The 25300-nt window shown below is 27.7% G+C and overlaps 4 protein-coding genes across 7 annotated transcripts; 1 reads left to right on the plus strand and 3 right to left on the minus strand.

Moving 5' to 3' along the window:
- Positions 1–1097: 1097 nt before the first annotated feature.
- LOC105248635 (lysosomal alpha-glucosidase) lies at positions 1098–6915 on the minus strand. Its single transcript, XM_011253534.3, has 18 exons — positions 6695–6915; positions 5821–6390; positions 5348–5662; positions 5085–5242; positions 4751–4925; positions 4578–4668; positions 4304–4472; positions 4162–4231; positions 3949–4053; positions 3604–3861; positions 3316–3518; positions 3117–3224; positions 2858–3035; positions 2624–2772; positions 2478–2562; positions 2110–2380; positions 1829–2028; positions 1098–1733 (listed from the first exon to the last, which is right to left on the minus strand). Exons 2-18 carry the CDS (start codon positions 6337–6339, stop codon positions 1638–1640), a joined length of 3150 nt encoding a protein of 1049 aa, XP_011251836.1. The 5' UTR covers positions 6340–6390; positions 6695–6915; the 3' UTR covers positions 1098–1637.
- A 169-nt stretch (positions 6916–7084) lies between these two features.
- On the minus strand, positions 7085–9586 carry LOC105248639 (cytosolic Fe-S cluster assembly factor NUBP1 homolog). The gene is made up of 7 exons (XM_011253541.3): positions 9397–9586; positions 8778–9019; positions 8115–8216; positions 7947–8037; positions 7598–7863; positions 7336–7522; positions 7085–7258 (listed from the first exon to the last, which is right to left on the minus strand). Exons 1-7 carry the CDS (start codon positions 9425–9427, stop codon positions 7194–7196), a joined length of 984 nt encoding a protein of 327 aa, XP_011251843.1. The 5' UTR covers positions 9428–9586; the 3' UTR covers positions 7085–7193.
- On the plus strand, positions 8359–12343 carry LOC105248638 (tektin-3). Of its 2 annotated transcripts, none has more exons than XM_011253538.3 (9): positions 8359–8534; positions 10095–10240; positions 10502–10744; positions 10833–11065; positions 11155–11264; positions 11368–11516; positions 11593–11815; positions 11879–12033; positions 12110–12343. In XM_011253538.3, the coding sequence occupies exons 1-9, from the start codon at positions 8490–8492 to the stop codon at positions 12318–12320; spliced, it is 1515 nt and encodes a 504-aa protein (XP_011251840.1). In that variant the 5' UTR covers positions 8359–8489; the 3' UTR covers positions 12321–12343. The 2 variants fall into 2 exon arrangements, with proteins under 2 accessions (XP_011251840.1, XP_025269938.1); XM_025414153.1 differs by lacking the exon at positions 8359–8534 and adding an exon at positions 9585–9683.
- On the minus strand, positions 11611–13782 carry LOC105248637 (cytochrome c oxidase assembly protein COX11, mitochondrial). 3 transcript variants are annotated; one of them, XM_025414168.1, is made up of 5 exons: positions 13666–13782; positions 13355–13593; positions 12855–13175; positions 12509–12670; positions 11611–11794 (listed from the first exon to the last, which is right to left on the minus strand). In XM_025414168.1, the coding sequence occupies exons 2-4, from the start codon at positions 13556–13558 to the stop codon at positions 12512–12514; spliced, it is 684 nt and encodes a 227-aa protein (XP_025269953.1). In that variant the 5' UTR covers positions 13559–13593; positions 13666–13782; the 3' UTR covers positions 11611–11794; positions 12509–12511. The 3 variants fall into 3 exon arrangements, with proteins under 3 accessions (XP_025269953.1, XP_011251839.1, XP_011251837.1); XM_011253537.2 differs by lacking the exon at positions 11611–11794 and having other exon boundaries at positions 12465–12670; positions 13355–13585; XM_011253535.2 differs by lacking the exon at positions 11611–11794 and having other exon boundaries at positions 12465–12670.
- Between the last annotated feature and the right edge of the window lie 11518 nt (positions 13783–25300).

Consider the following 25300-nt stretch of genomic DNA (forward strand, 5'->3'; position numbering starts at 1 on the left):
CAAGCTTATAAAAACTGTATATATGTTTAGTTTAATTAATTCTCTTAAAAACAAAATACAAAAATATGATGTACGAACAAAGTATTCTACATCTTCGACTTATGTTTGCTTGAAAGAAATCACCTCCATTTTGATCGTATCATTTTTACTAATTTTTTTTATTAATTTCCGATACATTCTGTATATATATGTACATACATATATTAATAAACTGATGGTTGCGAGGGGAGAGGAACACGATTCATGTCTTATTTTAATTCAAAGATGCCAAAAATCGCAAAAAAGTAATCGCTTTGATGAAAAAATATAATTACATACAGTAATATGTAAACTATCAAAATATATAATTATTTGATATAAATTCTTTTTATAGACCATGATTGTTACTAATACATACAATCAAAAATAATTTTATATTCTTAGAATTGAGCAACATGACTTCTTATATACGCGAAGAGTTCCTTTCCTTGACGTACCATTAGAATATTTCTCGATCGTACGGCTAAAAATAGTCAAAAATACTGCAATCGACGTGCAGGTGCTATTTTATGCAATGTAGTCGTTCGAAATTTCAAAACTTATTATAGGAGAACGATTCGTTCTGTTTTTTCGTCTTTCGATACGCTAAACGATCGAGATATGATGTCGAATCCAAAGATAAAGACTTTGTTACTTTTTCATTGCCAAATATATTATGTATTTACCGTTATGTTTGATATAATTTCAATTTTATTATTAACAGCGATATATCAAGATGTATTTTACGTATTGTGCGTCTGTAAAACGAGGACCGTATGTACAAGCGGCGCTTTTATTTATGCGTGTGACGCACCTTAATGTATTAACATGAGCGCGAGCTATGGCGTATGCAGTGTGACTTGCGTTTTCAAATTTATTCGGAAGATCGAAATCTGTTCGCTTTAACTCGCGCGAATGCAAATGAGGGTCGGAGTGCATTTTGAATATAGATCGAGGTCAAAGAAGAGCCGTCTCGAATGGTCAATGGGAGACGCGTGGCTTCCCATACTTCTTAACTTGAAGCTTATACTCTTCGATGACTTTGTGGTGCCAAAGCAAATAAATAACGCTCGCGAAATTAATGTGGTCCATGTTCTATACATGTTTCTCTGCGAATTTTATTGTTCACATCATTTTCCTACGAAATTACCAAATTACATTATCATTACGATATTACTTTCTTCTCATATTTTTACAGTTAAAATTAGAATACCATTGTTTTTCGTTAGTGCCATAAATAATAGTCATATTTATATATGTATATTGTATATGAGAGAAGACAATTTGAATAAACATGTTTCTTTACTCACTTGTCTCCTTTAATCAATGTGGTTTTTATGTATTATTCCACAATTACACAAACAGTAACAAATGTTTTCACATTTTTTTATTCAAGAGAAAAAATGTATCTCAAAGTATGATACTTAATACGTATGATATTAAAATATACGTTTAAAATACATATCACTCATATATGTATAACAAACTTATATGTAAATATATTTTCATTTAACCATATATCACAAATGTTGCATTAATTAGTATTTATAAGAGTTATGAGATTTACGTGCATAATCGAGAAAATTTATATGAAATTAGTGAAATTATAGAGATTAAAATCAGAGAGATTCTATGTCACTGTATTCTTCTTCATAAAACCAATAAAATACAAATAATTGTCTCATGTCCACTTGCAGGTCAATGATACTCAGACTCTGAAATAATTTTTGGATATTTAAAAAAATATGTTTCTCTATTAACATATATCTCATTTTATTATTTTTCAAATACTTATAATTGTAAAACTTACTGCTGTATAAGGCTCGTATTTAAATCCTATCTCATTCTGATTTAGAAATACTTGGGACACTTGTTCCTCTATTCCCAAAATCTGAACTTTCCCAAGAATCACCTCTTTATTAAAAAAAGAGCCATCCATTTTAATGTTGAGTAAGCTGGATGTGTTTGCAGTGAAAGATAACCACAAATATTCCTCCTTTCTTATGGAATCTGTAAATTAGAAATGTAATTGAAAAAATTATCAGGATATACATCCATTTAATTGTGCAATATATAAAATATATTACACACCTATACTATCACCATCATCCCAATACAGTTCTCCTTTGGCATTCCCAGCTTCATTTAATGATACTATCAATTCAAAATTATTTTCTCTGCTTTCTGTGGTTGTTGCACCCGGCTTCTGTGCTGGAAGAATCGAGCCTCCACGAATCAATAATGGTATTTTATCGATTGGTGCATATAATGTATGATATGTTCCAAAGGAAAAGAAGGAATCGAGACTATAATAATCATACCATAGGCCATATGGTACATAAACATCTATATTAGTTTTATTCTGTAAAATATATAAGTAATATTAAAATTTAAAAAATATTAAAGCATCTTATTTGCGAATAATAAAGTAAATAATTAAATAAAAATGAAGAGCGTACTTCTTCAAGAACTGGATTAATCATAAGCGCACTTCCCCAAAGAAATTGCGTATCAATGTCGTAAGTTTTTAGATCATCGATAAACCTATATCACATATATATTAGTACAATGTCGAATATATATAAGACAAGATACTGATACATACTCAAAAAATAATGGACGTGCCACTGTTTCACCGAATCTATGTGCTCTGAAGAATAAAGTATATAAATATGGTAAAAGTCGATAACGTATTTTGAGAGCGCTCTTTGACGATTGTACAACCAAGTCTCCCATTGCAACTGGATCCTGTTCCTGTATATAAACATTTACATATATACATTATATAAAAAATATTTCAATAATTCTATTATTAATTCATATTTCGGCATTCTCTCACAATTGTATCGTCTGAATTATGATTTCGAGAGAATGGATAGAAAGCACCAAGTTGCATCCAGCGATTGCACAATGCTATAGTCGTGTTTCCATTAAAACCGCAAATGTCCTCGCCCACCATTGGAATTTGATAGAAATTGAGGGTCAAAATGGCTGGAATGCCCATTCTTAAATCATGCCTAATAAAACACTTTTTCAATTAGTAAATAAAGAGTACAATTATACAATGAAATATATTATAAAATGTATCTTGAAATTACCATGTTGAATAAATGTCACCCGTCCAATGGCCAGCATAATGACCGTGTCCTACCCACGTCGAACGCGAAATTATAAATGGTCTCTTCTGTCTGATTTTCCTGAGGGCACTGCACATAATTTAAGATAATGTATCTTTAAATAAAATAAGTTCTCTTGTAAAATTAGGAATAAGATTATGTGAATTATATTTCTATTTACTAATTTGTGGAAATCGCTTGACTTATTCCATAAGTATTGTGAAGATCATAATGAGATCCTAAATAATGTTTTGCATTCATGCACAAAGTCTTTGTAGCGAGCAAATCTCCGACAACATTGGGTAAATATTCGGGAAAATCCAGATGATTATACACACAACCGTTTTTATGACCATTATAGAAGTTGGATGGTTCATTCATATCCTGAGTAATTGAAATAGTTTTTGAATAATCATCGTGTAATTTTTAAAAATATGAAGAAAATTTTTTTAAATAAGTCGAGACTTACAATCCATGCACCATCATATGCAAAACTGTCGTGCATATTGCCCATCATATTTGCATAATATTCCATCGTTTCAGGATTTGTAAAATCGGGCCACACCGTGGAGACTGAATTCCAGACTTTGCCAACAAAAGGTTTAGACGTTATACCGTCTTTTATGAATATATCCTGTTTTATTCCCTCGTCGTATGGTGGATAAGAACCATTTTTTTCGGAAGCGGATATACCAGCATCTATTAAAGGAATGTAGTGCATTCCTACCTAAAATAAAAGAAATTGTTATGATGTATTTGCTGTAAGATTGTGTAATAATCTTTTGTAAATATTATATATATTAATATATCATACTGAATGAATTTCTTCTATAAATTTAGGCAAATCTTTAAATTTCTCTTTATTGTATGTAAAGTCATTGTTTTTGTCCATGTAATCCAAATCATTCCATTGAGTATCCTATAAATAAAATAAATACAATATTTATAATAATTTATAATTTGTTTTCATATCTTAAAATATGTTTTATAAACAATAGCATGTTATTTGTAAAACAGCAAATATTACAAATGGAATTCCAGCTGCTCTTGTTCTGTTCCAAACTGCTTTAGTTTCTTCTAAGGTTCTATATCCAAATCTGATCAACATAGAGAATATTGTTAACTATCATATCAAATGTATGTATCATGTTATTTTAATGATATAATACCTGCATAAGTGGAAGCCAAGAGACCAATAAGGTGGCATGAATGGTTTACCCACAATCTCAGAATATTGTTTTACAACATCAGCTGGAGTTGGTCCCAAGAAAAAATATATATCGAAAATACCACCAATTGTCCTAAATGTTATAGCCGGCGTAGGCTGCAATATCACATCTAAAAGATAATATTCATATATTCACATTATTTCAAAATAATTAGATTATTCACATTATTTCAAAATAATGAGAATATTATATACTTATTATAAAGATAACTTACCCATAGCGTTACTGTTTAAAAATAAAACTCCATGAGCCATTCCAGAATTTTCCACAACAATATAAAATGGATGAGATCCATATAAATTTGCCTAATTAAAGAAATAAAAAAAATATTATTTGTAATATGTAACATCAATTCATTTGTATGTAGGATAAAATTGAGGAATATACATTTTCTGTTGGTGGTTGATCTTTGTTGAATAAAGTAAATGATTGCCAATTAGTATTTAATTTTAAACTTGATCTGTGTTCACCAATACCATAAATATTATTTGTTGGTAATAATGTAGTTATTTGCAGAAATTGATCAGCAAATATGAAACCTCCAATCCCAATGGAATTAAATCTGAGTGTAGATTATAAATTATTAAATATCATACTATTAAATGATTCGTATTTTATTTAGCACTGAAGCTAAGTAACTTGATTAAATTGTGCAAACTTTATAGATATTAATATCTGAACAATATAAATATATAATACAATATAAATAATGTGTACTTACAATGTTGTTCCATCACTAACTCTGTCGACCTTAAACCCAGGTTTTACATTATCACTGTTAAATTGATATGTTGTGTTGGTAATTTTAGATAAAAATGGTTTTGGGTTTGATCTAATTGGCCATGGTGGTTCATATCGGTTTTTCAAGGGATCATACATCTAAAAATTAAAGATATTCCAGAATAATTTTTTTTTATATTATAGTGTTAGTTATATTATAGTGTGTGATATAAAGCAAATTATTCTATAAATATTTATTATTACTTTTACACGCAGGATTGAACTGTCTATACTTGTAGCCTCTATCTTTACAAGAGGGACATCATTCTTATAAGGAGATTTTTTCTCTTGCTTGAGAAAACCTAAGAAGTCACTACCATCTTTACTCTGATTAATATATTTATACAGATTCCAATCCTGAGGATAATAACAATAAGGAATAGCAAGTGGCACATGTCCTGTAATTTTATTTCTGTCAATAGAATTCCAACAACATCCTCTATTTGTACAGGAAAGTTGCGATGCTCCATCCTCTGGATGACAATCAAAGCGTAATATTTCAGGAATATTGGTGCATTGCTTCAACACATAAATGATATGATAAGTAAACAGAATATACATAACATATAATAAATCCTAAGAATTAATCTAGGATTAATCCAGGAATAATCTAGGTTTTTAACATATAATAATTAATATTAATTTTTTTTTATAACAAAAAGATTTTATTTACTTACTTGAGTATTATTAAACGTGTTTTGTTCAAATAAATTTTCTTTCCTTAAAGGTACTACTTTATAATCATACTTTTGTTGTTCAATGTGAGTATCAAAAGTATCCACTAATATATCCTGGTACTCTGTCTTTTTGTCAGTATTGTTAGGTATAAAAATTGTAAACTGTATTTTTACACTATAATCATTCATGGTGGTGAGCATTGAATTTGTAATCATAGACAAAATTGGAAAACTGAGATGACATAAAAATAAAATCATGACACACGCAAAGGATAATATTATCATTATTTGCTTCATTCTTATACTATTTGCATTATTATCATTCTCATTGTTATTATTTTCAAGAGAGTTTAATGCTTCTGTTTCATGATTTTTTCTCGTTAAGTTGTAAGATTCTTTGTTCGGCATCATAATCTTACAATTATCAATTTCTGTCACAATATTGTTCGAGTAATCTTTAACCACTGTATTATACTTTGGTTTTTTAGGGGCATTGTGCCCATTTTTTGCATGAGTCATTTCTAAATTAAATCATATATCAAAATTGTCACAATTTTTAAACTGTTGTGTCTGAAAATAATAAAGATATTAAAGACATTTTAAGAAATAAGAATGCATTCTACACAAATTAACAAAAATTTTACAAAAAAGTAATAAATATCTACAATAAACGCAATCTTACACAAGAATTATATTTTTAGATTTTTTTTCTTTGGTGAGAAATATATATATATATATACACACACAAATAAAAGTGTTAATAAAATATTAAATCATAACCTCTTTATATCTATAATGTCACATTATACGAATAATACGTATTATATTTTTATAAAAAAAATTTTACATTGTGTATATATTATATAGAACTTACATTAAAAAATTATTTTCGGACAGACAATCTTGTACTTCGAGCAGTCGACGATCTCTTATGACACATAGGATAGGCCGAATTCCGTAAAGCACATAGAATTCCTCGCGCATTTCCTTACAGTATGCGTGACGCATACTATAGATACATGCACGCATATGCGCTTTACGAACTCTGCCCAAGTCCGATATGTTATCAGCAGAATAGTTCGCTTGAGTTCTTTATAACTTATCAAATTCCCGTTTTATTACTCATCAGTATGATAAATAAAAGATATTACAAACAGTTTATTTATCCAACATGTAGTAAGGTAGGGAAATTGGATATTTATACTAGTATATACATATATTATTGAATTCATAAGAATCACGCTAATCGAAGCAATAAAACACAAAATTTTATACGAAAAGTTGCATTACAATAAATTCAAAGTTTTTGTTACAGATTTTAATTAGCAAGATATAGGTATATTTACATATAGAATTTGGTACAAAAAATGTATTTACACATTTTGCATGGAATTATTAGGACAGTTTTCCTTTTCTTCTTCACATTTTTGAACAATACCTGAAAATAAAATCACAATTTTTTTCATATCTTGTGTAAAAAAGTTAGATATTTTACAAATTATATTAAAGTCTTACGTTTGCAAATTTCGTTTAAAGCATTAACAGTTGGTGAATTCGACATTTCAGTCAAAAAATTTTTACCCTCATCACAACATCTGGCTAACAATGGATCCAAAGGTATTGAACCTAAGAATTCTATATTCAGTTCCTTTGACATTGCTTGTGCACCACCTGTCGAAGCTGGGAATATTTCTGCAGTATTCTGTATACAAGGATGTCCTTTCATCAATGTTTATATCCTTTTTTTTATACAGTCTCCAAATCTTATTATTCTTACCTTGCATTTAGGACACACAAAGGTACTCATGTTCTCAACCACACCTAAGATTGGAATGTTTACTTTTTGACAAAAATTTATTTCTTTCCTGACGTCTAAAAGAGCAACTTGCGGCGGTGTGGTAATGATTATGGCACCTGTAATGCCGGTATCTTTGAGGTAAGATGTGGCTGACAAGTGCTCATCCGATGTACCGGGTGGTGTATCCAGTATAAGATAATCTAAAGTACCCCAGTCAACTTCTGACAAAAACTGCCTGATCATACCTGAATATATACAAATTTGTATACAATAAAAAATTGAACTAACATAATTATAAAAGAGATGAAATTTTAAATATAAACAATACCATTCTTTTTTGGTCCTCTCCATATAACTGCATCACTAGGACTGCTGAGCAAAAATCCAATTGACATCAATGATAAATTATCCTCGATATACTAGAAACAAATAATAACGTGCAATATTATTGTTTTTTTTATAGATATAATATTCCAGTTTCAATAAATTTACTTACTACAGGTGACCATCCTGATCCACTCTGATGAACTTGTTCACCAAGTACTCCAAGTACTCTTGGTTGTGATGGTCCACAAATGTCGATGTCCAATACTCCAATCTATGCCCATAAAACACAAATGAAATATTTAAAATTTAAAATATAATATTTAAATATATTATAAATTAAATCATATTTTTTAGCACTTGTTTATTGATATATGTTTTATTTATTTTGATTTAAAGTATTAAAAAAGAATGAGGACAACTGAAACTTTGGTAATCAATAAAGGACTGGCACAAGTTGATACGACATACATATGTCAGCTGACTATAGATATTCTGTCTGAGGTTATCTCCTAGCAAACTAACTGGTGGCATTCAATATGTTAGAATGTACATTGAAAATCACATGGATATACTTGGAATAGGCAGAAGGGTGAGTTGTTGTATCAACTTGTTTTTCAATTTTGCTGAGATATGTTATTAAATAATAAAATATATGATATATTTATATTAGGACTTATCTTTATGATATAAAATAAATACATTAGTAGATACATTTAATAAATAAATAGATACAAGAAATAAATTCTTTATATCTTTGCTAAAAAAGCATGTTTTAAGCATATATTATTTTAGTTTCACTTATATATGATTAGTTATTACTGATTAAACTTACGTTTCTATCGGAATTATTTGCCGCAAGACATCTGGATATCAATGATGTCACAGTACTTTTGCCAACTCCTCCTTTGCCTGAAAGCACTAGTAGCTTATTCCGCACTGAGGACAACCTTTCTGTCACAAGCGCTATACCAGGATCTGGTTGTTTGGCTGCTCCAGATGAGCATAGTGATTGATTTGGACATCCTGCGCAAGCTGAAGCTTTGCCAGCATTTTCACTTTGAGTTCCGGGACAGTCTGAAAATATATTTCATGCATTTTTTTAACACTGTAAATAATAATACTGTAATTTAACACTGTAAAAATAATTTGGTCCAGATATAATATACATATGATAACATTATATTTTATTTAATCACATATCTCTTAAGTAATGTAGAAAGCTTTTAAAAAAATTATTAAAAATGATAATATAAAATTGCAAGAGACAAGTATATAAAACATGCTATTATAATCTAACCTTAAATCTTTTGATATTTGACATATCATAGGTATAATGTAAAGTAAATGATATATTACAATAATGATGTAATCTTAATGAATGTTAAGTTACTTTTAAAAAACTGTTTTAATATATTTTAGAAATTAATTAATATCAGAAAGCGTAAATTTACGTTCTGGAGCTTCGCTAGGTACGTCTGCCATGATGATTCTTCATCTACTAATATAACATATGTGTACGAAATAAAAACAAATTTTTTTTTATCAGTTTTATAGTCTATTATATTTAATTCCACTATTTTTTTAAGGAACTTTTTTATGAATGATTAATAAACTTTTTCATAAGCCCTGTTAATAAAAAATGCGACTTGTAGATATTCGGATAACCAAGATAGATCCAAAAATTGTATTATTATTAGCAATTGTTAATAGCAACCTCACAGATAGTTGACTATCTGGGGTAATGATTAATGACTTTTTTCATAAATAATAATCATAAATAATTAATTTCTTATTATAGAAATAATATATTCTTCTATTTCTTATATAGAAATAATTTTAATTACGGGATATATAATTATATTTTCTTACTTCTACAATTAGCTGAAAAATGTATAAAGTTATCTCAAAAACGAAAAACTTTTTAAATGTTAAATAAAAGAAAACAATTTTTTATATGTATATTAAAATTAAATGTATAATAAAATAAGATAAATAAAATAAAATAAATTTCTATTATTTTTGTATTATAAATGATCTTAATAATATGCTAATAAGACAATTATTCTCTAATTTTATAACGATGTAATATATAATATTTAAACTCTTTAAAAGTAATGTATTTTTTATACAATTACACTTTAATTTGTAGCAATTGCAACCATGGAGTACAGTAGGAAGTTCAATGCCTTACATGGAACCAGTATTCCCAATTCGTATAGGCGATTACACTCGCACACATAATTTACTGCCATGGAGACCAAATGCTGGATTTGAGAATACAGAAGTTATTCCCTTGTAAGTAAACTCAATATTTCTTCCAGCTGTAAATTCATTTACTTTTTCATTATTCCTATAATAATAATTGTAGATGCAATGTCTTCAAATTCTTCAGAGATACACACTGATATTGATCTAACAAACTATGATGCTATTATATCCATATTTCTGTCATTTTCTCTTATCTTCTTCTTGAATGAATAAACCAGTGAACAGATCGAAGTATACATATAATATGTATGTATAAACAATATAATTACTAATATTATTCTTTTACAGAGCTACAAAGTCAATATCAAGTTATACACTGGGTACAAGTAATAAAATGAGTACACAACCGTTAAAGTTCCCAAATTTGATAACGGGTTATCAACGTAATCCCATTCATGCATCGCAAGCTGCTCTTTATACGAGATATACACCACATGAATGGTTTCAGAAACAAATAAAATATTACAATGAATCAAGTTCACAGAGACATTACTCTGAGAGAATGCGAAATGATGCTCTGAGAGTTATCAGGTATAACAGGTTTTTTTGAGAATATTTCTCTATATTCTCTATATTACATAAAACTATAATGTTGCTTAAATCCAAATTTATCTTGCAGAAATGCTGAAGAAAAGATACAACATGGTCAATATGATACTAGCCGAAGACTTGGTGAAAGAATAAACGATATTACTTTTTGGCGCAATGAAGTGGTATCAGAATTAGAGAGAATGCTTCATGAAATTGAGAGACTTCAAGATTGCCGAAGTATCTTAGAAAAGGCAGTACGAGATATTGAAGGACCTTTACATATCGCAGAGGAGTGTCTTTATCACAGAGAAGCTAGAAAAGGTAACATAACAGAGTTATTCTTAATTATTTCATATATGGAATATTATGTAAGGAGAGTTTTGCTATAAAATCCTTCTTTTTATTTTTAGGCTCTGAATTGGTACATGATGATTCTGAAAAATGTTTATTACGAGAAGTAGAGTATTTACGTATAAAACAAAAGGAATTACAAGCTTGTTTGGACAAATGCAAGGATCAGGTAAAATTTAATCTGAATATCTTAATCTTAATCTCTGATTTTTTGTTTATATAATATCTAATTGACTAACATAATTAATAAATTAATATTATTTGGCTTGCAGTTACGAAATTGCAGAGCCTCGCAGAATCAATTAGAACTGGATTTAAAAAATAAGGAGAGTGCATTAGGTATAGATACTATTTGTCATCAGTTGAATAATCATACTCAAGGATTACAATATTATTCCGGAATTGAAAAATATAATCCATGGTAATTAATTATGACGAGATTTATAAATAATTCTTATAACATTATATGATAAAAGTACATACCATTATTTGATTAGCGTTTCGGAACAAGAAACCTGGGCAGATGCGGTGAATAGGATAGTGCAAAGATCCCAAACGGAGCGAAATAAGTCATGTCAATTACGTACCACTGCCGAAAGTCTTATTAATAAAGTTGCTCAAGAAATGTGGACTACATGGAGTAACACCAATAATGCTTTAGCACATAGATCTTCCGAATTATTGGAAGCTAAAAATAAGCTGCAACAACATTTACAAAAGGTATTTACTAAAGTTAACACGTTATTTTTCTCAAACTAAATTGTGATTTATGAAATATTACAGTTGCAACAAGAAATATTCGATGTTGAGAAAAATTTGGAATTAATGCGCAAAGCTATTGCCGACAAAAGTTATGCGACTAAAGTTGCTCATACAAGAATGGAAGCGAGAATGCATCGTCCTGATGTGGAATTATGTCGCGATTATGCCTATGCGAGGTGTGTATTGTGTTTTGATAACATGGGAGTATCTCCTAAAATGTGATACATTATTTTAAATTACTATTTTTTGCAGTCTTCAGAAAGAAATTGACGAAATAAATCATCAACTCGAGAAAATGCATAAGGCATTAAAAGAACTCGAGAATCAACATCAAAGATTGCTAAGAACTCGAACTAAGTTGGAACACGATCTCGCGCTTAAAATCGATGCGTTATACATCGATAAAGAGAAAGTCTGCGGTCTTAGACGCGCATATCCTGTTAATGCATTGTTTAGATTTTAATGGCTTATTCTCTGTTAGTGCCATGTCCTAAATACTGCCATTTACATTTATGAGAATATTTAATCCTATCTTTTGGAATACACTCCTAGAGGAATTTAGGCTATGTGATATTTCCATCCTTAACAAATTTAAAAAAAGAACATTAAATATTTATTACTTTGTACAATGATAGTAACTATTATAATTACGTTTTACTTTACTGAATGACTTTTGACATAGCTTGGTATAGGTAGTTTAAATCCTGGTTTAGCTTCAAAGAATGTATAAGACAAAATTACTTCATTAACAAATTCCATTTTTGGATCATCATCGAATTCTGGATCAATGTAGAAGAACACTGGCATATCAACCTTAAAACAAAAAAAATAACTTACAGTACACTGCCTTTAATTATATAGATTATATATTTGTGCAAATATTCAGAATTTTCATTGTTAGAAAAATTAATTAAAATTATTTAAAAGAAAATAAAAAAAATTTTTATTAGATGCATAAAAAATAGACTGTTATATTATGCAATATTAATAAACTTACTTGTTCATGTGGATTAAGCATCTGTTCTTCAAAACAGAAACATTGTATTTTATTAAAGTACTGTCCTACTTCAAAAGGTATAACGTTATATGTGGATATTCCAACGACTTGTTTATTGGTTGGATTTGTAGCTGTATAAAATGCTAAAGCTGTTTCTCCAGGGACGACTGTAATTTCTGTTTGTTGCGGCTTAAAGTTCCATTGCATCGATGCTGCTGTATCTGCACTAAATTTAACTTTGATTTTTCTGTTAATAGGTGACATTGTGCTTACTTTACTAGTATCATGACCAGCCGATATTGTACCACCATAGCTATACGACTGTAATAGAAAAAATAGCTAATAAAAGAAATATATGGTATATTATTACAAATATTGTTACATCCAAAACAACAGTTACGATACTTATTGAAATAATAGAGGACTAAATTTCGACAATATTATATTTACAATTTAAGATTTATAATTACATTTATTCTCAAAGAATAACAATCGTGTACCTGACAAAATATTCTATACAAAGGCACTGCGGAATAACTCAATCCAACTGCCAGAATTCCGATTCCTGCCCAGTAGAAAGTAGTTGAACGTATATTTTTTCGAAATGATCTGTCAGAGTGATCTTTCATCAAATTTCGCAAAACACTGGTATGTATTTGTCTAATGCAAGTTCGTGTCAATCGTTGAAAGATATTAAAATACATCTTTTCATCAACCAATTCAAGGCTAACCTATAAGACTGTTCAGCATAAAATTGTGTATGAAATTAAATTCTTCTCGAAAACATAGTAATATTAAACAACAAATAAACCTCTTTTTTCAGCGTGACACATGTATCAATATCAATATCGCAAAATTATAAGCATTCGATAAAATTATAGAAACACCGATGTATCGTCATGTGTCAGGCAGCATGCTGCTGCATCCAGCGCCATCTTCGCTAATATGGCGCGATAATTATTCATGTAATCTAACAATTCAAACACAATATTTTAAACTTTAATATATATATATTATTTTTAATTGCTTTTAACGTAATTTATGTAAATGTGAATTGACGTTATACATTATCATAATATTCATAACAATCTCACTTATGACAAGCTAATAAATAACAAAGATAATTTAAAATTGGCACAGTATAAAAAAAGCACTCTAACAAAATTCAAATTTATTATCACACAGCGCATTCTATCGGAAATGAAATAAAGTAGCGCAGAAGCAGATTGTTTTCGAACGTGTGTATCGCGAGTCTCTCGATGTGCTTTAAATAAATTAAATTTGAATAAATATTTGGATAATAATAGTATAAAACGTGACTCAAATAGTGTCAAGTGTGCTTCCGTTGTGTGTATACGATTTAATATTCATTATATCGTGACTAAACGAAAAATTCAACTTTGCGATATCGGAATGCAAGCTTCAGGCTATTCTATCTTTATTCTCATGAAATATAGAACAAAGATAGAATAATGTTTTAAAGCATTCGTAGTGCAGTCTTGATCGCAGTCTTAGTTTTTACTCTTCTAGGAATTCTTTTAAATTTATACTAGCTATACCTGTGTGTATAGGTTTCTTAAAATATTTTAATTATTTTATCTGATCATGAATATAAATTTATATAAGACAATATAGTATTTTCGAGACAATTCTTTTTATCATAAGTAAAAGTGAAGTTGGTAGCGATACGAAGTTAAAAGTTCTCGCGTGACGTTGTATCCAAATTCATGTATTTCGATCGTTGTATAAATTCAAATTGTGTCGTTCAAAGACGCGCGGAACATGTCGTGAGTGTTAACGTACTTCGATTTGACTTATAATTCGTATAATAATCGTATTTCCAATCAATTATGCCGTCGTGAAAGTGATTTTATATACAACGCGATTCGAATAATATCAAATACTTCTATTTCGTGCGTAGAAAGTATTATAATGTCCGCGATTTTAGGATGCAAACGTCAGTGTTCTCATAACGGAAATTGAATTCGTGTAATGTATTCGTATATTCGTGTATGTTTCGTGTAATTCTCGAAAATGTAATAGACAATCATTAAATGGGTAAGAATCTATTGTATTTTTCTTAGATACTTGTAATGCATGCGGTATTAAAATATTTTGCGATTAATTCTCTTAAACTTGTGTGTACAGGTACATAATTTTTGAAATATATATATATATATGTGTGTGTGTGTGTGTGTGTGTGTGTGTGTGTGTGTGTGTGTGTGTGTGTGGTGTGTGTGTAAAAGAAAAAAAAAGGAAAAAAAAATAGATTTTTATTATATACAAATTTGCAAAAGAGATAGAATAAAATTTACATATGTATATATTTAAAAAATTCTTATAGATAAATGCTTACCACTTGGTGACAAAGGTCCTGAAGAGATTCTATTGGAATCATCGTGGGAGTTCACGGACAGCGGATTAATAAAAGTATATAGATAATTGTTCATAAAAAAAAGTAAATTTATTTCATACATATTTTTGCTATGAAGTCAATTTTTAATTTTTTTTTTCATTTTACAGCGTACGAGTTTTCTCATTTACTATGGGGACTCATGACTTCTAGTGTCAATCGTCAGTTTTTCATCGATGTACAGGTAAGAACACACTGGTCGTAGTTGAGACAATTATTAATAAAAATTTTTAGAATTTTGAACTTTTTTATGCATATTTATAATTTTATGAAAAGATAAGTTCCTTTCTACACAACTACGTCCAAGTGTAAATTGTAATATTACGTGTGTAATATTACGTGTAACTTAACTGTTTATTATCTGGCTCAATACCATAATTTCTTTTTATTATAGTATTTTTATTGTAGAGTTTTATAAACGGTAATATTTGCAAATAATTTATAATAATAATATATAGTTTCTATATTTTTATATTCTAATAGTAACTATTCAATTGTAATATTGAATCATTTTTATGATATTTCATAAAATTACGCATTATTGCAACGACATTGCATAAATTTATCTAATGACAAAACTTTTTTTATATTATTTTTATAATCTACAATAATTTACAAATGATTATAATAAATGTATGAAATAATCTACGTAATAAATAACAAACAGAAATATGTTATAATCTTGAATTGCTGTGAATAAAAAAAATAGATAAATAAATAAATAAATATATATATATATATATATATATATATATTAATACTATATTAAATGCTAATATTATATTAACAATTAATTCTTGAGAATAAAATAAAATAAAAAATGTATAAAAAATAAAAATATGTAATTTTTTAAATTCTTAATATAGATTTATCTAAAAAATTATATCTTTAATTATCAGTCTAAATTAATCAAGTCTTTGTTTAGAAGATTAATGTGGAATATTTATTATTATTAAATTATTGAATAAAACGAGTGATTTAGAGTTTTACGTTTTAGTATATAAGTTACACGTAATATTTAACAATACAATACAAATTATTTATATGCAATATAATTATACATATATGCAATAACCTAACAATCGATTTTTTATACCGATTGGAGATCATAATCCTTAACTAGTATAATTATCTTATAAAAAACAAACTTTTAATAATATAATTAAATTGTACATTATTTAAACGCTTCAGTATATAAACTTTAATGAATCTTATAGTTTTTATTGTATCTTTATTTATGAAAAATACAATTCGTTTTTAATAATGCATTTATTAGCACACAAAAGATTGAGATTTACATAATTTATTGTAAAAAACCTGCATAAAAATATAAATAATTCAGAATATACTAATTAAGGAATAATGATGCATTTTTTCTACAAATTATAATAGCGCATCAATATGTATTGTAGGATTCTTTTTCTCTATCTCTTTCAGTCGATATATGATTTATGTATGCATATATGTATATATCTGCATATGTATGCGTATATGTATGTGTGTGTATATATATATATATATATACACATACATACTTATATACATACATACATACATATGATATATATACATTTATATATTATAGAATTTAATTTTATTATAAAGAGATAGATATTTTTATTGGAGTCTTTTATTTTTCTATAAAACTTAAAATCCCATTATGCTATGTGAAGCACAAATATTATTTCTGATAGGAAAAGAAATTCAAATATCTATGTAGAGATATTTTTTGTCTATTTAATTTTTCTTGTTCTAATTAAAATTTTTATATCAACTTTCTGGCAAGCTAAGAACGTTTTGCGAAATTTATTAGCTATTTTATGAATAATATAAAAAAAGTATAATTGTTTACATGATATAATCACTTGTTTGTTTAAATAATTAATTAAAAAATTTGATAGATTTTATATTTATCGTAAATAAATTGTTATAATAGATTTATAATTACTATATTATACACATATATATATATATATATATATCATATTTCATTTATATTCTATTGAAAAACTATAATATTCGAAATCTCAAAGTAAGAACTAGAGCATATGTTTGGCACGATAAAGAGGTATTTGCAATCGTTTTCTAATATCTATTTCCTTTGCATCACTTTAAATCATTGAAATACAAGATTCATAGAAATGCGCAATATGTGAAATGCGATTTTTATTTTTTTCATTTATTCTTAACAATAAAGTAAAATAAATAGAAATAAACCGTCCTTCATGATAAAATTGTTAAAATATAATAATATGCAATTAAGTGTTTAGTAGTAATAATAATAAGTGAGGGAGAACAATTACTGAAACTATCTTTATATATTTGTATTTCTGTAATCAAAATATTTTATCGTTATTTACATTTTTTTATAATATTATATGTATAAATAATTATTTTTTTAATAAAAAATTTATTAAATTTAATACAAAATTAATAGAACATCTTTTAAAATATATGCAAAGAATAGAAAAATTCGTTTCATTTATTTCAATTATCGCAATTATTTTCTATGAATTTTGTTTCTCAATTTTCCAACCAATATTTGCATATTGTTTACTTCATGAAGTCTTTGACTTCAAAAAGTTGAGACGGATTTAATTACTCTACTATTACTGACTATGTTTTTTATGTACAATATGATAAGTAATTATCTCTCTGTGCAGCCTCGTTGCATTAGATACTTATATACCTAAACATAATATTAATACGATGGACATTTGTAGTTAAGCATCTAGACACCGCGTATAAAACTGACTATAAATTACTACTGTCTCTCTTTGGCACAAATTCGACGATCACACGCATCACAAACATTGAAAATACAGTAACTTTGAAGCTATCCTTTATATCTTTACATATTAAATGTACTTTTATACTTTTCGCGTTTCTAAAAAGATAATTCCGATACAATAGAAAATACAATTAATTATGCATTAATCAATAATTAATTAATACATAATCAGTATTATCAAGTAAGTATTATCAAGTATTACGTATTATGAAGTACTTTTAATGGCGCTTCTTTCTTTGCACTATTAATATTTGTTATTTTTTTAATTTCTTAAATCAGCGTTTTTTATTTTAACAGTTATATTTGTATTAGATCAACATCTTTGGTGAATTCCACAATAAAGTTTAAGTTGTACTTGTCGACTTAATTCGAAATTAAATGCAGTTTTTCTATCAATAATTTATAACTTGATAATATTGCTTTCTTTATGAAGAATAATATTCAGAAGCGTCATAAAATTTTCTTGAAATTTTATTTTTTATTTCTGTTATTATGAAATATCGACATTTATCAGCAACTTAGTTATGTCCAGATCTTTTACAAGTAGTAAATATACGTAAATATATGTAAATAGTAAATATACGTAAATATACGTAAAGTAGTAAATATACGTTTACCAAAATTATACATTTAAAAGAACTTCCGTAAAATTTCACATAAATTTTCTAAAATTACACATTCTGTAAACTTATAACGCGGAAATATATGAAAAATAATTTTATTTTTCCGATATTTTGGTTTCCAGAAAATCACAGATCACATCACCATCAATTAATGACGAATAAATAATTTAATAAATATAATAAGTACACATAATGAGAGTAAATAAGAAACTATATAAAGAGATAGAGATGTGAGCGACTTTAATGGGACGAGAGTAACATTTCAATTGCGCGGCTCGTAATTACAGTTCGCATAGAGATGGATCCTCTGGTGGTCCCGTAGATGGTGGCGATGTTTGAACCGTTTCTTACAATTCGCACATTGAAATCTAGGCCCGACACCGCATTCGAGGCGTAAATGTCTCGTTAAGTTGCACTTGTGCGAGTAAGTGCGGCCGCATTTCGGACAGAGAAACGGCGGCCCGTCCTCCGCTTCCTTTAATCGCTTCCAAACTGAAACATTCATTGCAAAGAATACAGTAAGAGAACACAAACTCACACACAGAAGCATATATTCCTTTTATATTCTAGGCAGGCAAACGTACACAAACTAGAAAAGCATTATGACAAAATGAAAATACCGTGTATATACATACATATAGTGATGCAGCATACAGTTATGCCGCAAATCAGGACAATCATCACAAAGATTTTTTTTTTTTTCAATAATAAATAGATTTCTTTTTCTTTCTCTCTCTCTCTTTCTCTTTCTTGTTGTTCTTAAGTATGTTTGATCTTGCACACATTTCGTAGCTTCTAGTTTCTAAACTCATGCACTCGTGAAGCGGAAATTTTCTGCGTGAGACGAATTGCCTTCGACAATTTTGCATAATAAATTACTTTGCGCTACACAATTACAACAAAAACATGTCTGTATGACAAATAATTTTTAATATATGGTCTATTTCAAAGATGGATAAATGATAAATTAATTATCAATTTAAATATTTTTAATTAAGAATTAAAAAATTAAATCTCTTATATATATATATATATATATATATATATATATATCTCAACCATATTTTGTTTATTGCTATTTATTAATACGCTTATTTATCATATTTTATTATTATTGTTATTATTATTATTATTATTTATTATTTATTATTTTATTATTATTATTATCATTCTTCATCACAAAAATTAGTAAAAAAATTAATGTTTATTTCATATATTTAAAAAATTCATTAAATGCAAGTATAAAACTATTAAATCTTTATATAACTATATCTGAAAAAATGTTTCTTTAATATATTAATTAATATCGCGAGATTCATCCATCCCCGATTTGTGACATTACTTGTTAGACATTATTGTTGCATGCATTATTGTGCATATATGCTGCATAATTATCTACATCTAATTTTTATGTATACAATACATAATAATAGATTAGAACATTCAGATGAGAATAATAGTAATATCAGTTGAATGATAATATAATTTTGGAAATGTTTCACAAAGGAATTAGTAATTTAATGAAAAAATTTAAAGATTTACGATTGGATAATTATAGACTATTGGATTATATATACGTCAATATTATTGACTGACAATAAAATGCAGTAGGGAGCTAGTATTTTCGGGGGTACTATAAATATTAATAAAATTTTATAATTTATAAAATACACATATATGTAGATTTTTATTTTTGCTGTAGTTAATACAGTACGCATATGTAAAGACATATGTATACATATATCTGTGCATATATATCCGTATATAAACTGTATAAAAACTGTAAATCTTTATGCGCGTTTCACATAAGAGCTCATGATATGTGAAGCTGCAATGAGTCGCGTGTCATGAGCTCTTTTTATCTAAGAATTATTGAATATATATCTCTGTTCAATATATACATAGATATTATTCAGACTATTTGTTTCATTGGCACTATTTAATTCTTACGATCTATAAATACAATAGAGCTATATTAACATCGCACCTGCATTTAGTGCAGCGAAAATACGTAGCATAAGTTTTTATATATTTTCAGATAATTTTCTTCTCGCGTATATGTTACATATACTATTTCATAACTATTTTGCATCTTTGGCGATCACAGATGATTTTTGATAATAACAAAATGATTTTAAAGTCATTTCAAGTTATTCTCATTATCATATTAAAAAGATAAAAATATACGTAAAACAAATAGATATACAAGATGTCGAAAAAAGATGCGATTCACTTGCAAAATTTTCTTTTTTATTTTACAATTTTAATCTATTAATTATTTATTTTAATTACAGTCTTAGAAGATAAGTATGCATCTTTCATAGACGTCTCGTATATAATGTAGGATTAAATCGTCGCTTACAATTTTTTATTATCGTATATAACTAGCAATATAACTAGCAATATAATAATTATAGTAAACTTACTACTATGTTTAATAACAAAAATACAATTCAAACTCGTCATCATTTTGAGTTCCGCCGTTATGAAATACTTGTCAATAAAAATTACTTAAATAAAAAATAATAATAATGGCAGTGAATCAGTCTACAAATGTTAATATAAAATCTGCTTCGATAACAAATTCAGCAAATTAAAAAAAATGCAATCGGTTTGATTAACCATTATTTTACATAAATTCTCTCTTTTATTTAACATAAATATAATGTATGGAATATATAAAAACTAAAATTTAAAAACTAAACAGATAGTAAAAAGTTTTAACATTTAAATACAAAATTTATAAGAATTGATACTGCTTTGATACTGAAGATAATCTTACACAATCCTACACAATACGAATCGTTTATTTTATGGAATTATTTAAGTATGTCTAATTATATTAGACATTTTGATTATATGTCATACATGCATTTACAAACGCATATATGATATATAATTGCAAATTTAATTAAGATAAATAATAAAAAATATTTCTCTTGTTAATTTTCATGATAACTTCGTTATCAATCAAAAAAGATAAACGACTACATCTATGCGTATTTTAATAAAAATTTTTATATACTATACTATAACTTGTAACTATATATATTTTTAAACAGAAATTAAACTATCCAGAATGATGTATAAATGTTATCTTTTATGTCAAGTTTATCTCTTGATTATTACTGTATTATTTATATTATTCTTTGGAAGACTTTGTGACTATCACATCAAAGATGTGTATTTAACTAAACGCTTACAAAGCGATTTTGCTTTGCTATGCTTCTTTTCATTTTTTATTCGATCGTAAAACATATAATTTTTCATATATATGAAAAGAGAAAAGAAGAGAAAATTAAGTACTTAAAGTAAAATGATAAAATAAGATATTTAATATTGTAGCTAGGTTACATCTCTTCTCATATAATGAATGAAAAAATAAATGCATTTCAAATTAAGTTTTATATGAGTAAAGCTTAACTCTGTCCTTTTCTCTTTTAATCGATACAAATTAATTAAATCTAACTGTAAATATTTAGTTTTTACATTTTTGAAACTTTATTGTCTACAATTAACTATAAAAATAACACACAAGAAAAAAGAATAAACTGAAGTAACATTTTTTTCCTAAAAATTCAAAAAAATAGCAGTATTAGAGATATTATTAAGTTCAAAAAATTAATTTTTTCATTTAAGACACACGGTATTACACAACAAAATACATCTATCACATTTAACAAAAATCTCTTTTATTATTTTAAATTCTACTAAATTTTTATCGGTTGATTATCCTCTTTAAATTTTCAATATTAGGATTTTACGTAGATTTTGCGTATAATTTTTGTAATGCTTTTACTGTGTACTAGAAATTTTTGAAGTACTTTCGTCTCGCGCAATATTAAATGGCACTAAACGCTCTCAAGATTTCTGATGAGTTCTCATGTGTAATACGAGATTATGCTTATGCTTGGATTTTTTGTGGCAAATGGGACACTCGAACTGCGGTTCCACGCCACACTCAAATCTCATGTGTCTGTTGAGCGAGTGCGGCCTAGTGTAGGCATTGCCGCAACGCGGACAAGAGTAATCGCGATTTCCCGCAGTTACCTGATTACTGTTGACTTCCGTTAGTGGTTGACCATTTTGGATCTTCTCGGTAGTATCGTAATTGAGGGTACAAACGCTCACTGGATCCTCAGCCGTCGTTGTTTTCTTCGTTAACTGGTTTTCCGCCATCAGTCGAAGATACATTGTCTGATATTGATAATACCATTCGATGGCGGCACCTGACGAGTACTTCGGTTCTAGAAAACATACAATAAAGTCAGTAAAGCTCTCAAATATATAATGCCCCTTCGCCGTAGAAATTGGCGATCACACGATTAGTTCAGAAGGAATTATTATCGATCACGACAAAGACACAGACGTACACAGCACAAATTGAGTTATACGCAACCATTCACCATGAAAGCAATTGTAAACAAGGTGTCCTTGATATTTAAGATTTTTTTGTCATAGAATTATTTTTTGAAAGGGGAGGGAGAAATTATTTCTTCTTCTAATCGATGAACAAATATATTTAATTATATTTAGTTATATTTAATATGTATTAAAGAAATTTATTTAATATTTTTTACATTAAGAATAGTTTTTTAAATGGTAATCTGCATTCATATTAAACATAAAAATGTTAATGTTAATAAACTATAAACTTGAGGATACTATATAGTTAATTGCGTATACATCATGTATACATAATTTGATTATTTTCATTGAAAGGACAAGTAGACGAATCTTTTTATATAAAAGCAGTATTTTTCTTTGTACGTTCATAGCTTTATTACTCATTAGTCATTCAGACTAACTTTTAACATATAAAAATATATAATAGTAAATGTATATAATAATATTTTAACATATAACGCAAAGTACGAAATAACTCAATTTTTTGTAGCTTTTGGAAATGAAAAGAAAGTTTACAATAAATTTAGATGTTAATATATTGAGGAATATGTATTCTCTAATTTTTATTATGAAGAATAACAAAATTTCAATAGTAAAATATCTCAATATAAAAAAATATGACAAACTTAATATAGAAGTAGTTTCTATTTACTAAAATATATTTGAGCATATTTTATGAAACAAATAAAAAGATTATTGGCATATCTTGTAGTAACATTATTAAATAAATAATTTTTAATTTCTTTGTATTTATCACTATAATACTTGTAACAGAAAATGTGTGTAGAGAATTTCATTTTTCGAAAAATCAACCTCTATCGGCATCATGCCGATAATAATAACTTATCAATTCAATTGGTTCCAGTCTCAATCACAAATATTTTGAGCATCGCCTTAAGACGAGATATCAGGTCACCCTCTATTAATTCGCCAACTTGTTCGCACAAATCACGCTCGGTAAGGGAAAGAAAGTCATCCGCGATGATGCGCGCTGATATGATTTCGCAATTCGTATCGATATTTGAACTTTCGATCGCACACGTGACAGGAGAACTTCTTCTCCTTGTTGCCGCAATCCACCCGCTGATGTCTCTTCAGGCTGTCTAGCCACTTGTATTTCTTGCCACAATCGGTGCAGACGTAATTCGAAGCCCGTATCATCGACGCGTAAGAGTCTCCACTGAACACCTGAGCCTGCGTGACAGGATAGTTACTAGGCCCCAAAGTGTCGTGCACTTTTGACGATGGATATGTCTCGTTTGAAAACGACTGTAGAGAGTCTTGGCCTTCTTGGCCGATGCTACGCGCCTTCCTCTCTAGCATCCACAGAGCATCGTATTCCTCCTGTTGGTCTGCTCCTGAGACAAGAAAGCAAAGTGCCGGAGATTAGATGACATATCTGAATTATTTAAAACGTGGTCGAAGTTATGAGGAAAACGTATCGCGTCGCGGCCACTCGGTTTGAGATCAAGGTATATGAATGAACGGCATGCAGCCGATATCAGAAAGCTCGAGGTTGATAAGAAGATTCCCGGTGCAGAGCGACGAGACGCCCTTTATTTGCTCTGTAACGTGATATTTCAAGTTATTTCGTTGTTAATTTTCTATCATAAAAAAAGGATAAAAAATCTTTTTATTTAAATTAAATTTAGTGATCGAAATTAGACGAACAAACGATTGATATTATTCGATTTAATTAATAATGTTTCATTTTGTGATTGAACGAACTTCTATGTAGCACATACAATCATTTCGCATAAAATAAAAATGCACAGGAACTACAAATGACATAATTATGTTTTGAGATCTATAAGAGAAGCTATATTATTTATTTATTACACAGTTATTATTGTCGATTATTTCGAAGCAAACTAAATTCTATGATTTTTTTCACGTATACATATCTGTAATTTTTAAATGCTTTTATTTATAAAAGAAAAAACTTAATTATAATTATATTTATAAAGAAGAGTAAATTGAATATGTGTACATGAATTTATGTATCTGTTTAATTTACATATTATTTTAATCTCTTTTATATATATATATATATATATATATATATATATATATATATATATCACCTGTTGAGTAAACTTACAATTCCTTACAATTATTACAACATATTGTTTAGAAAAAAATTTTTATGATGTATGTATAACGCGAAATATATTTTATCTATATGAAATCAATAACTTTTTCTGATTTACAC

The sequence above is a fragment of the Camponotus floridanus genome, unplaced genomic scaffold, assembly GCF_003227725.1.
Source record: "Camponotus floridanus strain SB8 unplaced genomic scaffold, Cflo_v7.5 scaffold111, whole genome shotgun sequence".
NCBI lineage: Eukaryota > Metazoa > Arthropoda > Insecta > Hymenoptera > Formicidae > Camponotus > Camponotus floridanus.